The 14,196-nt window shown below is 35.4% G+C and overlaps 3 protein-coding genes and 1 long non-coding RNA gene across 7 annotated transcripts; 2 read left to right on the top strand and 2 right to left on the bottom strand.

Moving 5' to 3' along the window:
• The first annotated feature begins 6 nt into the window (after window positions 1-6).
• LOC109584536 (NACHT, LRR and PYD domains-containing protein 4-like) lies at window positions 7-1,454 on the top strand. The gene is made up of 2 exons (XM_020000302.1): window positions 7-33; window positions 815-1,454. The coding sequence occupies exon 2, from the start codon at window positions 850-852 to the stop codon at window positions 1,423-1,425; it is 576 nt and encodes a 191-aa protein (XP_019855861.1). The 5' UTR covers window positions 7-33; window positions 815-849; the 3' UTR covers window positions 1,426-1,454.
• Window positions 1,455-1,627: 173 nt separating this feature from the next.
• On the bottom strand, window positions 1,628-3,560 carry LOC109584526 (uncharacterized). The gene is made up of 4 exons (XR_002186054.1): window positions 3,518-3,560; window positions 3,019-3,475; window positions 2,637-2,962; window positions 1,628-2,580 (listed from the first exon to the last, which is right to left on the bottom strand). It is a non-coding gene; the product is annotated as an uncharacterized LOC109584526 (long non-coding RNA).
• A 55-nt stretch (window positions 3,561-3,615) lies between these two features.
• Window positions 3,616-11,935, top strand: LOC100631452 (canalicular multispecific organic anion transporter 2-like). 4 transcript variants are annotated; one of them, XM_020000299.1, is made up of 31 exons: window positions 3,616-3,672; window positions 4,883-5,062; window positions 5,122-5,244; window positions 5,298-5,435; window positions 5,491-5,616; window positions 5,673-5,734; window positions 5,778-5,906; window positions 6,165-6,326; window positions 6,372-6,549; window positions 6,786-7,106; window positions 7,155-7,292; window positions 7,340-7,501; window positions 7,551-7,641; window positions 7,686-7,758; window positions 7,803-7,929; window positions 7,981-8,157; window positions 8,210-8,377; window positions 8,622-8,796; window positions 8,841-8,900; window positions 8,953-9,005; window positions 9,058-9,224; window positions 9,273-9,471; window positions 9,523-9,678; window positions 9,725-9,924; window positions 9,972-10,116; window positions 10,167-10,268; window positions 10,317-10,463; window positions 11,073-11,231; window positions 11,280-11,446; window positions 11,504-11,698; window positions 11,753-11,935. In XM_020000299.1, the coding sequence occupies exons 1-31, from the start codon at window positions 3,634-3,636 to the stop codon at window positions 11,859-11,861; spliced, it is 4,428 nt and encodes a 1,475-aa protein (XP_019855858.1). In that variant the 5' UTR covers window positions 3,616-3,633; the 3' UTR covers window positions 11,862-11,935. The 4 variants fall into 4 exon arrangements, with proteins under 4 accessions (XP_019855858.1, XP_019855857.1, XP_019855859.1 ...); XM_020000298.1 differs by having other exon boundaries at window positions 5,670-5,734; XM_020000300.1 differs by lacking the exon at window positions 3,616-3,672 and having other exon boundaries at window positions 4,949-5,062; window positions 5,150-5,244; window positions 5,670-5,734.
• Window positions 11,936-12,962: 1,027 nt separating this feature from the next.
• LOC105313854 (85/88 kDa calcium-independent phospholipase A2-like) lies at window positions 12,963-14,024 on the bottom strand. The gene has a single exon (XM_020000291.1). It carries the CDS (start codon window positions 14,022-14,024, stop codon window positions 12,963-12,965), a length of 1,062 nt encoding a protein of 353 aa, XP_019855850.1.
• Between the last annotated feature and the right edge of the window lie 172 nt (window positions 14,025-14,196).

The following is a 14,196-nucleotide window of genomic DNA, read 5'->3' as shown; positions in this document are numbered from 1 at the left end:
CACTGAGACAAGACAAGAAACAGCATGAGCAAGGTATGTAATGTTAGCAGTATATCTAATTTATGGGTGAATGAGATACACCATTGGTACTTTGGTCATGCGCATGTGCATGTAGCTTGGTAGCCCAAAATTTTTTTGCAAACTCACCACCCAAAATTTATTAATTATTGTGGTATTTTATTTTTAGCCATGCTGTAAGTTTTAAAAATTTCGAGGCACAACAGCTTTTGCTATAAGGTATAATGATGTGTATTTGTCTCAATGGTGTGCTTTTTTCAGTCGCTGATTTTTTCAAATAGAGTGACTTGGGGCTATTCTTCCCACAGATAATCAAATTAATTATTCACAAAGTCATTACTCACTTTTGTTACTTTTATCCACTCAATCTACTAAGTCTATTTTACCTCAATATTCGTCACTAATACAGGCATTTGAATAAAAGTTATAGATAAAGTGACCAGTTCTGTACCTATTACAGTTAAAAAGTTTTAATAGAAAAAGTAGAACTAGTTGGGGCTATTCTGACCCTGGGCAACATGCTGCACACAAATTTCTCATTCCTTTATATGGTAGAACAGTATAGCCCCACGACAGAATATTCCTGAATTAATCTACTGCTTTAATTTTGCAGTTTTTGACAATACTCTTTACCTTTAACACTGGCATGCATAAAACTTAAGCTCAAAATCATCTAAATGTATGCATTTTTATTGTATTCTGCTACTCTGGTGATTTGTATGCACACAAGATATGCATGTAGTATTATTTAATGTTGACGTATATAGTATCAGTATTATTCCTTCATTGATATTAGGAGTCATTGGGAGGGTCGAGAGCTACGATGACTGGATGTCTCTATCATTTCCATCTCCAGTTCAGTGTACAGAAGCTATTAGTGATATCAATAGTAATGGGCAGGTGATTGATCTCCATTCCTCATCAACTAATAGCACATTAACTCTCCTATCATCAACTAAACTGAAACTTACCCTAAGGAATCTTGTGATACAGTACACTCCATTAACAAATGACTGTATCCAGTACCTGTGTATGCTATTAGCTAATAATAATACATTACGTGACCTAGTTATAAGATACCACTCCATTAGTGATAGAGGAGTTATTAAAATCTGTAAAGCACTTGAGCATAATTCTACACTTACCGTACTAGATCTCAATAATAATCCACTTATTACTTCTACTAGTGGACAGGCTCTTTCTCATCTCCTCCTCAATAACTCATCACTAGATGCACTGGATCTAAGGTGTACTTCATTACCTACTGAGTCAATACTACTCATTCTCCAGTCATTACCAGTTGATACTAAAATAAGAGAGCTTAATTTAGACTATCGACACAAAGAAACTTGTATTAATACTTATCTCAACTATTACCGCATACAAAACATAGTAAACTGGTACTAGTCACTCTTAATGTGACCTTATTTTTTATTGTTTTTATCACAATCTTAATTATTATATCAAATTCCAGTCCAAAAGAGTGCACTGGCCCTTAAGCAGCCAAAGCAAAAATAGAACATGCCACAGTCATTTTTATTGTAAACACTTGTAGTCACACACATACACGTACAGGCATGGCTAATGTAATGTAGCTACTCGCAGGTGCCACTGTAGTAATGTTTTTCAAAAACAAAGTTGATAAAAGAGAGAGTGACAATCATAGAAAACCAGAATCACATGCTCACTACACAACTGAGCATGTGCAAAACAACATACATACATGAAACCATAAAGCATAATGATAATAACAACAATACAGTAATGTTTACAATCCAATAGTATTACAGTACCAGTGATTAATACTCATTACACAGCTCCCCCTCCAGATGAAGACTGTCCCAGTCTGAAGTAGTGACATAATAACCAAGACGATTAGGAGGATGACGAGAGAATGGAAGATTGCATCGAGGAGCAACAATTACTAGACCATGTGGAGGAACAGTTACATCACTGTCCTCACTGTCAACAAGTGCAGCCCTTTCCCCAATCAGGCGTGATGGTGGTGATGAGACAGAAGTGGTATCAACAAATCTAGTACTTTGCACTGCTTGCTTCATCTGATCTTAATCCACAAGCACCAAAGTTCACTGCAGATATCTCTGTTACTAAAAGGACTCCAAAATCATTTCCTTCACTTCCAGATGCATCCCAGATGTAAACATGTCCACAAGACAAGACTCAACACTAGCAACTAAAACACCTCTTGGTTCCATAAAACCTTCACATAACATAATAAATACAAATAGATCTGACTACACAGAACTATTTTTTTTACAAAATATGATAACTCTTCCCATCTTCGTCCTCTCATTTATCAATCACTTGGCTAACAATCCAAATGATGCTTCCTTCGATGGAGTCAAACTCATTGCATGACAGGAATATGTTTGGTTTGTCAGGCAATAATTAAACAACATGAGGATCTTCCATGCCTAGTCGAAGACATATTTCTAGTATAGATCTTGTTGTGGCAGTCGGTGTTAGTACCATCATGTTGATACCTGTGGGGATCAATACCCTTAAATGGCCCAACTCTTAAACACTTGATGGAAATCACCCCTGTAAATAAAAAGATAACCCCTATGATTTAGTATCAAAAAGTAAGCAGCACTCACCAAGTTTTTACACAGTGCGCTTCGTCAATTACTAATCCAACTAGCCTTGACTGATACAGATTGGTGTCCAGAACAGAACGCCATTTCTTCGTACCCAATATCATTTCTGGACTGATGTAGACTCCCTTCATTGCCTCCTTCTCACTGGACTTGTCATCACATGTGACTGCTGCTGCTGCTGCTACACCTCGTTCCTGACAACTTCTCACTTGATCTTTCATTAAACTGTTTAATGGAAAAATTACTATTACAATGCTGTGACCAGGAGTTCCCTTCCTCAGTGAATCAATTTGGGAAAAATGACAAACAGGCACTCTTCTCAAACCCTGTAGGAAGGCAGGCAAAAATGTCCTTCCATTTACAAAAGGAAAGAACAACCTACTTCTGTTGATCTTTTAATAATGGATAGCAACAGGATAAGGCAGCATCATGTATAAGAGCTTTTTCATTGAGGTGCATGGTGCGCCATTTTCATTACGTAATTGTCCCGGCCTATACTGGCCTTGAGAACAAGCGGAAGTTGAGATGCATGCCAGACTCCTCTCATCCCCCAACCAGGGAGTCGGCCCACGAGACTAGTCTTAATAAGTCTTAATGAGAATCCAGCTGTACATGCAAGGTGGTAAAAAATTTCATAGGAATATTTTTACACTTATATGCTTGTTTTTAATGGCACTGTCAATACAAACTGTACATACTGGAGAATGGGAGCTATTTAAAAGATTTTACTTACTTGGACTGATTGATAGGAGTCTCTAATAGTGCTAGAAGAGGTCTTCTTATGTTTCTTGCTCAGTACTCAGCGAGATCCTCAGTAAAGGATAGGGGAATGTACGAATCTAAAAATGTACAAATGAGACTTATACATATATACTTCTTACTCTCTGAGACTTTAATATTGTCCTCCATTTTTGGGAGGCTTGGTTTTTAATTTTAACCCTTTAGAGTTTCTTTTTGAGAATTGATTTTCAGACTAAGATTTTCATTTGCTGTGCTCATGCTAACTAAAATTTGTTTTCCTGACTCTGTTTTATGGGTATGTGCAGTATTGTGTGTTAGTGAAGGGTTGGGGCAGTTGCATGTGTACTGTGATCTACATGTATGTCTGTGTCAAGCCAACCTTTGCATACATTATGATGCATTGTCGAAATTGTCCTTGTGCAGTGCTATCCATTTTTTAATACTCTTCTTGCATGCAGGGATGAACCACTAATTTACTTGGGAAGTTTGAGCCAATTCCAAATTAAATTTTTGAGCTATGGGCCAAAATTAGCCGATTTCTGATCACCATAATGTTTTCAAAAAGGCAGTGGCTATTTTTACGGGCCCGTAATCCGACCGTGGGTGGCTATTTTTACGGCAGGATGATTTATCTATGGATTTACTCATTTTAAAACCTGGGAAACACTCTAAAATAAAAAAACTAAACCCTAAACCAACATTGGGGACTCCTAACATAACTAGGGGGCTCATAAAATGACTGGGGACGCTCTAAAAAAAAAAACCACCACCCTAACCCCTAAACCCTAAAAAAATAGCTAAGTAGGGGACTCCTAACATAACTAGGGCTCCTAACATAATTAGGGAACATAGCGAAGTAGAAAGATAAAAAAAAAAATCAATTTGTTAAAGTCAAAATTATAAAAAATAAAAAAGAAGAAATGGTCTGAGCTGAATTCGAACCAGTGCCCGTCCGTATCCAACCCAGCGCCTTCCCCACTGTGCCACCACGATCCTGCTGCCTTATTGATGCTGATTGTCATCTTTATACGTCACTTCATTTCTATATTCCCTGCCGTAAAAATAGCTGTATACAATGAGATTACGGGACCGTAAAAATAGCCACTACGTTTCAAAAAATGAGCACCCCCAATTTAATTGTGTTTTGTGCCATTTAGAAAATTGGAGACTTCTGATTGGAGCTTTAAGCAATTTATAAGTCTGAGAATTCTTTGTCAATTTTGTTCATGAAAAACTGATTAGAATTTACATTCTCAAATTACAATTGACCCCATTCCTGGATGATTGTGCATGTGTTGGGATACATGAATACTGTTTTTCTTTTAGGTGTCTTGCATGCTGCCTTATTATTTGGCATATTCTGTTTTAGACTGCCTTGAATGGATAACTTGATGATGCATGCATACATATCTAAGTATAATTTATTCATGTAAATGTGTGCACAGTTGTACATGTACATGTATATACACACAATTGTCACTATCATCAACAAACATTTCTTTTAGAAAGACATTGACTATAATGACAGCAGTCATGATAGTGTTGATCTGACCCTTTGCTTTACTGATGGTTTCCTCATCACTTTTATCTGTGTAACCTTTTGGATTGTTGCAATCATCAGTTTTATCTTCACAAATAGTGACTTACCATCAATTCCCTTATCATGGCTCATTATTACAAAAAAAGTTTGTCAAACATGTTACATGCTTCATTAGTGTAATTATCCTCATTATTTGTAATGTAGGCATTATGCATTGCTATTTTTATCACAGTAGTCTGTACTCTTACATATTCTGTGATTAAGAATAGAAGTGAAACTATCCCTCGCTATAATTTCATCTATCTTGTGTTTACTGGATTAACAATGGCAAGTTAATGTAAGGATAATTCTAGATTTTATTTAATGTAATGTACATGTAGGTATGGGTAATGCTCTTAATGGCATATCATCGTAAAAGAGGGATACAATCTTCGGGAATTTTTATTATTTTTTGGATGGCTTTCCTTATTTATGGTTCTATTAAGCTAAGAACTTTAATACTGATTGCAGAAGACAAAGTAAATAATTAAAAGACTATGTTGTAGCTTATGATTTAATTTAATACTTATACAGAATGGAGTACCTGACAGAATGATGTTTTCATCATTTGTTATTGTGTACTTCTTGTCAATTGTTCAAATGGTTCTTTCCTTTGTGCCAGAGAAGAAAGCCAACTCATATTATACACACTTTATTAATGTAATTTAATTTTAATTTACATGTACATGTGTATTTTCTTATTTGTATTATAGCAGAAACCCTCACCAGAAGAATCTTCTTCATTTTTATCACTCATTACATGGTGGTGGATGAACAGGTATTTTAAATCAAATAATTTTTATCACTTTCATTGTTATCAGCTTAATGTGGAAAGGTTTTCACAGCACTCTGACTTATGATGACTTATATGATCTTAATATGAAAGACAGGTCTACTTATGTTGCTCCAAAGTTTCAGAGAGAGTGGAACAGACTTGTGTCTAATGCTGGGTGAGGTCCTTATTTAATACCATATAGCGGGAAATTTTGGAGGGACTAAAATTTGGCAAATTGCTAAATTTTGGTGGTTGGCGAATTTTAATTTGGGGAATTTGTGGCCACGTGCCATTGAGCATTCGTATAATGGCTCAAAATGGCGGATTTTATTTTGTAAATGGCTATCGAAACGCCAAATTCGCCAAATTTAATCCCCTCCAAAATTTTCTGCTATACGGTAGTCAACTAATAAATAAATTTAATCTTTTCTAGTTTAAACTTTGTTAACAATGATATTGAAGGATCAGAGACAAAGGGTAGACAACCATCATTAGTGCTAGCTCTTTCTAGAGCATATGGATTTGATTTCTTTGTGGCTGGGATTTTTAAACTTTTTCAAGATATACTGGGTTTTATAGGACCTCAACTCTTAAAGTACATCATTGCAATACTTACTAGTGTCACTATTTGTACCTATAGGCTAATGATAGACTATGTTAGGGATGAGGCAGAGCCTGCTTGGAGGGGCTATCTGTATGCAGTTACTATATTCTTGCTTGCTATATTACGTTCACTGTTGCTACATCAATACTTTAATCGTTGCTATATTGTTGGCATGAGGATACGCTCTGGTCTGATACAAGCTGTGTATAAGAAGGTATAGTGTCATAGCACTTTGTATCTTATCACTGTATAGCTAGTGTAATACTTTGATCAATTGATCTTGTCATAGCTGCAGATTAAAATTTTGATCAAATGCTCTAACACAGGCACCATGTAGCATAAAGTTGAAAATTGATACTAAAATTTTACTCATATGAATTTTTCTAGCTCTAAAGTGCAGTAAATATGTATAACTAAAAATGTGACTAACTTGAAATTCTTATTTGCTAGGCATTGATATTGAGCAATGAATCCCGTCAAAATAGAGCAACAGGAGAAATAGTTAATTTAATGTCTGTTGATGCTCAAAGATTTCAAGACTTAATGGTGTATCTTCACATGATCTGGTCTGGTCCTTTCCAAGCTTTTTTAGCACTTTTCTTTCTTTATTTGTCAATGGGCCCATCAATATTTGCTGGTTTAGCTGTCATGGTTATACTACTGCCAGTCAATGCTCTGGTGACAAAGTATATTCGTCGTTTTTCTGTGATAGTTATGTCAAAGAAGGATTCTAGATCTAAAATGATTAATGAGATTTTAAATGGCATCAAGGTATGTTGTCATGTTTAGCTACCATTGTGTTACGGATTATGTGGATAGGTGATTAAACTATATGCCTGGGAAATACCATTCAGGAAATTGATCATGGGTATCAGAGATGAAGAAATCAAAGTTTTGAAAAAAGCTTCATTGCTGAATGCATCTTTGTCCTTTACTTGGACTTCAGCTACATTTCTGGTATATACAAACAATAAAAGTCTATATGCTTTTAAAACTGATACTAGGTTGCTGTGGCCACTTTTGCAACTTACTCTCTTATAAATCTTAACAGTACAAGTATTGAGGATAGATTGACACCTGAGAAAGCATTTGTTGCTTTATCATTGTTTGAATTGCTTAGTTTTCCAATTTCCATTGTCCCGATGATGATACTTTATTTAATCCAGGTAAACTCAACAAAAATAATGTGTGTGTATAAGTAAAGTTTTCATTTAGGCTAATGTATCTCTAAAGCGTCTCTCTTCCTTTTTGACTGACGAAGAACTTGATCTTAATTGTGTCAGTTACACTGAGGAGCCAGCTAGTTGTATGTACCGTTATAAAAGAAAATGTGCTTTAATATACTTGTAGGTGGTGAAAATGCTCTATCAATAAATGAAGGATTCTTTTCTTGGGATGCCAAAACACCTCCTATTTTATTGAAGTTAGTGTGTAACAAATGTAAGTGATTTTTATTTGTCTTTCCAGTATTAATTTATCAGTTGAAACAGGAGAGCTAGTAGCAATAGTGGGTCATGTTGGTGCTGGTAAATCTTCTCTCATTTCAGCATTATTGGGTCAAATGAAGAAACTATGTGGTGAAGTATCTCTTAAGGTACAATGTGAAACAGATAATTATGTGAAATTATTTATGAACCAATTACAGGGCCGATTGTCATATGTACCTCAACTGGCATGGATCCAGAATGCTACTATTCGTGATAATATAGTTTTTGGTAAAAAATTTGATGACATTCTCTATAATGAGACACTGCAGTGTTGTGCCCTTGAGAGTGATCTTGAGTTATTAGCTGGAGGGGATATGACTGAAATTGGAGAGAAAGTATTTTACATTTGTAAATGTTTAAATTAAATTTAAATTTTATTTTATCAAGGGTATTAATCTTAGTGGTGGTCAGAAACAACGAGTGAGTCTAGCTAGAGCAGTCTATCAGGATTCTGATGTGTATCTGCTAGATGATCCTTTATCTGCTGTTGATTCACATGTTGGTAAACACATTTTCGATAAAGTAATAGGACCAAATGGAATGCTAAAAGGAAAAGTATGTATTTAAAATACGTATACATGTAGTGTTATTAAGATTTTATGAATTAAATGATTATTGGATGAAGCCTTAGTGATGAAGCGTGTCTGTACAAACCGACCGTAGGGTAAATAACCTGATCTTTATGATGATTGCATGGCTGGGGGGTGGAGCCCCTTAATGTTTTACATTCTTATGTTATTGATCATTAATTAATATTATTGCTGGTATAATGTTATTCCTCTCTTCACTACATTTTTAGGTGCGTATATTAGTAACACATGGTATAGGATTCTTGTCACAGTGTGATAAGATAATAGTCATGAGTAATGGACGTATAACTGAGGTAGGATCATACAGGCAACTCATTGAGCAAAATGGAGCATTTGCTGAATTTCTACAAAACTATAGCTTGCCCAATGATGTGAATGATAACGGTTAGAGTTCTAAAATTTAATTTTAAATTACATTTTATTTAAAGATATTGAGATGAATGAGAATAAGATAGTAGATGAGAATAAAGAAACATTTAAAAGAACAAGTAAATTTTTATGTCGTAATGATATTAACATTATACACGTACATTTTTATAGAAGGAGAAAGAAAATCATTTATAATGACCGAAGAAACAGTCGAAACTGGTTCTGTAAGATATGCCTATTGTCTTGTATATAATACACTATGTTGTTTTACTGTAGGTGCACTATGCTGTGTTTCTCAGCTATGCTAAGTCTTGTTCTTATTTCTTAGCATTTCTTGTTGGTTTTTTGTATCTAATTGTAAGTGGTGGGTCTGTTGGTCAGAACCTATGGCTTGCTCATTGGAGTAATCAGGAAGGAAGAGACACTGCTAATAATTCTGACCTGTGAGTTTTTGAATAAAGTATTAGTGACACATGTACATCTAATTGCAGCTCTCTTAATCTTGGTGTCTATGCTGGCTTTGGTTTCTTGCAAACCATATCAACTGTTCTGGCATCATTTGCATTGGTATTTGCTACTCTAAAAGCATCCAGGACCCTTCATAATGGAATGCTACTCAACATCCTCCGCTCTCCACTTTCATTTTTTGAGTCAACACCTCTTGGAAGGATACTGAACCGATTCTCCAAGGTACAGTATATAATGAATAGAGAATGATAGGCAGTCAGTATTGTATTTTAGGATATTGATGTTGTTGATGAAGCTATCCCAATTGCATTGAGTGAATTTCTATTCACCTTTTCTGCTGTTGTAGCTACTATCATTGTTATTTGTTATACCTCTCCTTGGTTTATACTGCTCATTGTGCCATTGTCGCTCTTTTATCTTGTGGTACAGGTAAAGTGAAAGTATTTTGTAACTATGATGTAAGTTTTGTATTTAGCGTTTTTATGTGAAGACTTCAAGACAACTGAAGCGTTTGGAGTCCTCGTCACGCTCTCCGATATACTCACACTTTCAAGAGAGTATTAATGGAGCCAGCAGCATTAGAGCTTATTCTAAAGTTGATGAGTTCCAGCTACAATCCGAAGCTCATGTAGATCACAATCAAACTGCATTCTACCTCACCAGCTGCTCAAACAGGTGATGAAATACCGTCTTCATTAGAATAATCATTTATGTCCCATTAGATGGTTAGCAGTTCGGCTTGAACTAGTTGGGAATCTTGTTATATTTTTTGCTGCTTTATCTGCAGCCCTTCAGCGTAACTATCCTGAAATTTTTGGTAGAATAGATCCTGGTCTGGTTGGGTTGTCAATTAGTTATTCTTTGATGGTGAGTTCAGTCTTAGGGTATTTTCAATGTTTTAATGAAGATATACAAAGGTCACCCAATCACTTAATTGGACAGTTAGGATGATGAGTGATCTGGAAAGTAATATTGTTGCTGTTGAAAGAATAAAAGAATACACTGAGACACCTAATGAAGTATTAATAATTGCACTATAGGCATTCCATTTACTGTGTTCTTGTTAGGCTCCTGATGTTATTCCTAGTTGTCCTATTCCTCCTGGCTGGCCAATTCAGGGTAGAGTACAGTTTAGTCATTATTCCACACGCTACCGGCCTGGGTTAGACTTGGTACTCAAAGACATTACATGTGATATACCCGGAGGCCAAAAGGTACTTGTAGATTTATTCCTTCTCACTAGATTTTGGCATAGTTTTTGTGCTGCTTTTTGTCAGTGGATTGTCAAGTTGCTGAAAATTTGAGCCAAAGACCCTGCACAGGGTATTGTAACAGAATCCCAAGGAGAGAATTTTCCATTTTTATAATTTTTTTAAATACATATACACGTCTTTATGCTTTGTATCAACTTTGAGCTGATTCTGAATCCCCAATCTAGTTTAAATTTCTATGAATTTTTAAGATTTCTCAAAAATTGGGCCAACGACTAAAGTATAGTCTTTGATCTTAAGTCAAAAGAGAGTTCTCCATTTTGATAATTTTTTGATGCATATATGTGTTCTTATATTGTGTTTCAACTTTGAGCTGATTCCAATCAAAATCAGATTTTTTAATGAATTTTTTAAAGTTGCTCAAAGTGCCATGTACTGTATACTACAGCTTGTCAGCTCATGAAGCTCATGCTGTTTAGCTAACTTAGCATGCTTTGTGGGAACCCTGGCCTGTCCCTCCCTCTATTCATCTCTCCATTCATCCTCTTATATTTCTCCCTGCCTTTATTTTTTCCCTTTTCTATATTTCTCCTTTTTCTGTCTCTTGTTTAGGTTGGAATAGTAGGTCGAACAGGAGCAGGAAAATCTACACTAGCACTAGCATTGTTTCGTATCATTGAATCAGCTCAAGGATCTATATCGATTGATGGTGCAGATATCAGTACTTATGGATTAAGGGATCTCAGGTCTAACATTACTATAATACCACAGGTTAATTAATGCACATTATCAGTGTAGTAATTATTATTGTGTATATAGGATCCAGTGTTGTTCTCAGGGTCTCTTAGACTCAATCTTGATCCTTTTAATGCCAAATCTGATGAAGAGTTATGGAGAGTGTTAGAAACTGCTCATTTGAGTGAGTTTGTAAGTGGACTCACTGAAGGATTGTACTACCCTGTTGCTGAAGGAGGAGAAAATTTGAGGTAAGAAATCAATTTTAATACTTGTATGTCATTGGCTTACTATTGTGTTTCATGCAGTGTTGGTCAACGTCAGTTAGTGTGTCTAGCTCGTGCTTTACTTCGTAAAACAAAGATATTAGTATTAGATGAAGCTACTGCTGCTGTTGATTTAGAAACTGATGGTTTGATTCAAAAGACGATTCGCTCAGAGTTTGCTAATTGTACAATTTTAACTATAGCTCATCGTATTAACACTATTATGGATTATGATAGGTATAAAAATATGCTATAGTCATTGGATTATTATTTATCTCTTACCTCCCCCAGGGTAATGGTATTGGATAATGGACGTATTGCAGAATTTGACTCTCCTAACATGCTCATTGCCAAGAAAGAATCTTTTTATGAACTTGTCAAAAACTCTGGTATTTTGTAAATTTAAAACCATCATGCAAGTATTTTAACTGTGATATTTGTTTTTGTGTATTTATGAAGATCTAGATCTAAAATTTAAAAAATTTTTAATTCATTACATCTAATAACGCCTATCTAGAGAATCCAGAATCTTTTCCTTCGTCACTTGTCAGTGGAATTTAAAATGGATCTGATTGCTATGTGGCTGTGAGAATATGAGATGAGAGAAAGATTATTTTATGTACTGGCACTCAGTTCATGTGTGCCCATACATGTATATACAATACACGTATTTATACACGTACATAAACCTATAGGCCAGCCCTTATTACTTTTATGTTTTGTCATCTCTCTTATAGCCTTTAATGATTCACATTTCTACCTTGTTCTATTCTTCCTCCGTCTATTCCTCCATAATAATAGCTGGCGTAAATAATGTATTGTTAAATTCTTAAAATGTGTTATTATACTACTTAATGTATATGTACTTATGTACATGCATCACCCAATAGTATATACCACACAGACTATTAATTTACATTTAGAGGGAAAATGTTGTCAAATTAAACCCACCATTTTAATCCATTAAGCTCACGGAGCCATAAATTTGCCAAATTTAAGCCCACCAAATCAACAATTCATCGAAAAAATTTTCCCTCAAAAAAGTACCAGCAGTAGATATGTTTTGTAGTTGTCTCTCAGTAGTTAGTATGGTGCATCAATTCAGCCACAAGCCAGTGACATTTATTAATGGACCATACTGATTAATCTGAATCACATTTTTAATATACGTGAGACACTGCTTTGTCATAATCACCCTTTGTTTAGTGCCTGGTTGGCGTTGGTTTTATGATCTAGCCCTGAGATCCCTAGCTGGTATTTTATGAATTCTGTGATTGTGTAATCATCTCTCTATATATACAATGCCTCAATAGTGTGAATGCACCCTGGAAGGGGCGTACTGCATCTCGTGTTTTTAATTAAAACAAGTGTCTTCATAATCAAAACCACATCAGCTAATAACAATTTATAATCATACACATGTACATGTACCTTTTTGTAAACAGCATAGTGCAATTGTACAATTATAATTAGATCTAACAATCATGTTTGAATGGACAAACTAATTAGCTGGTTTCTTTGCAAGTATGCATTTAGCAATGCCATCAATTGTTTCTGGATGCTGAAGAATATACATTTCTGTGTGATACATCATGTCAATAATTATATTGAGTTCCGTACAAGCAGAACCTAAATTTTTATGGAGAGGTGGAGACCAGCGGTGATACTCCCAGCCTTTGGTTTCACATAAAGATTTTGCAGATTCTTCACTTGACTCTCTAACTTTGGTATAACTATTCTTTATAAAAGTTTTGATGGTTTTTGTCAGTTCCAATGGATTACGAAGTTGATCAAAAGGGAAAGTCCAATAGAAATAATCCCAGTTGTCTTTAAGTTTGGGATTTTCAAAAGATCCCGTCCCAATCGACAATATACAACCAAACTCACAATTTTGTTCAATTTGGCTAATCTCTTCCAAGGCAGCATTGGTTGGATTATTTGCTACTAGGCCACCATCAAGATAGATGTCATCAACAGAAGGAAAAATGAAGGGAGCAGCGGATGACATGCGAGCTGCCTTCCAAATTTGCTGATTTGATCCAGCTTCACTCTCATCATAACTTGTCATCAAGCAAAGCTTTCCAGGATCCTTTGTAGTAGTGACTATAGCATGTGGTGGGCCTCTCAAAGATGACATGACGTTTTTCTTAAATATGCTTTGAAGATTTGTTTCCATTGAATTCTTGCGCTCTTTAATAGATTTTAAAGTGAAAACTTTCATCAAAATTTGATAGACTAGACATCGTCCAATTCTGAGTGAGTAGTTTGTATAGAGGAGGATAAGGGCAGCAATAGCACCAGAACTAGTACCAGCTATGTAATCAAAATAATATTGAATAGGGGGACATTTAGGTGAGAGTTCCTTCATGCGATCTTCCAGAGCAATGAGATATGTTGTAGTATTGAACCCACGAATTCCACCACCATCTAGGCTCATAAGGTAAGTGCCAGCCCGAGTCCTCTCTGCTGGAAGACTTGAATTTAGCGTAAAATATTTCCTCGTTTTGGTTTGCAAGGAGTCTACCTTCTCAATTAAACTGTATATTTCTCTATTTGCATGCATTTCAGCTAAGTTGAAAGGAGTCTCGTTGTTTTTGTTGACAATATTTGGATCAGCTTTAAAGGCAAGTAGTAACTTTACAATCACTTCATTGCCTTTCCTTACTGCAACATGAAGAGCAGTATCATCATTTAATGGTCTGCGCTGGTTTGGATTGCTACCAAGCAGTAACAAC

This window comes from Amphimedon queenslandica, unplaced genomic scaffold, assembly GCF_000090795.2.
Source record: "Amphimedon queenslandica unplaced genomic scaffold, v1.1 AMPQUscaffold_13202, whole genome shotgun sequence".
NCBI lineage: Eukaryota > Metazoa > Porifera > Demospongiae > Haplosclerida > Niphatidae > Amphimedon > Amphimedon queenslandica.
This window is presented reverse-complemented; position numbering and strand designations above follow the sequence as displayed.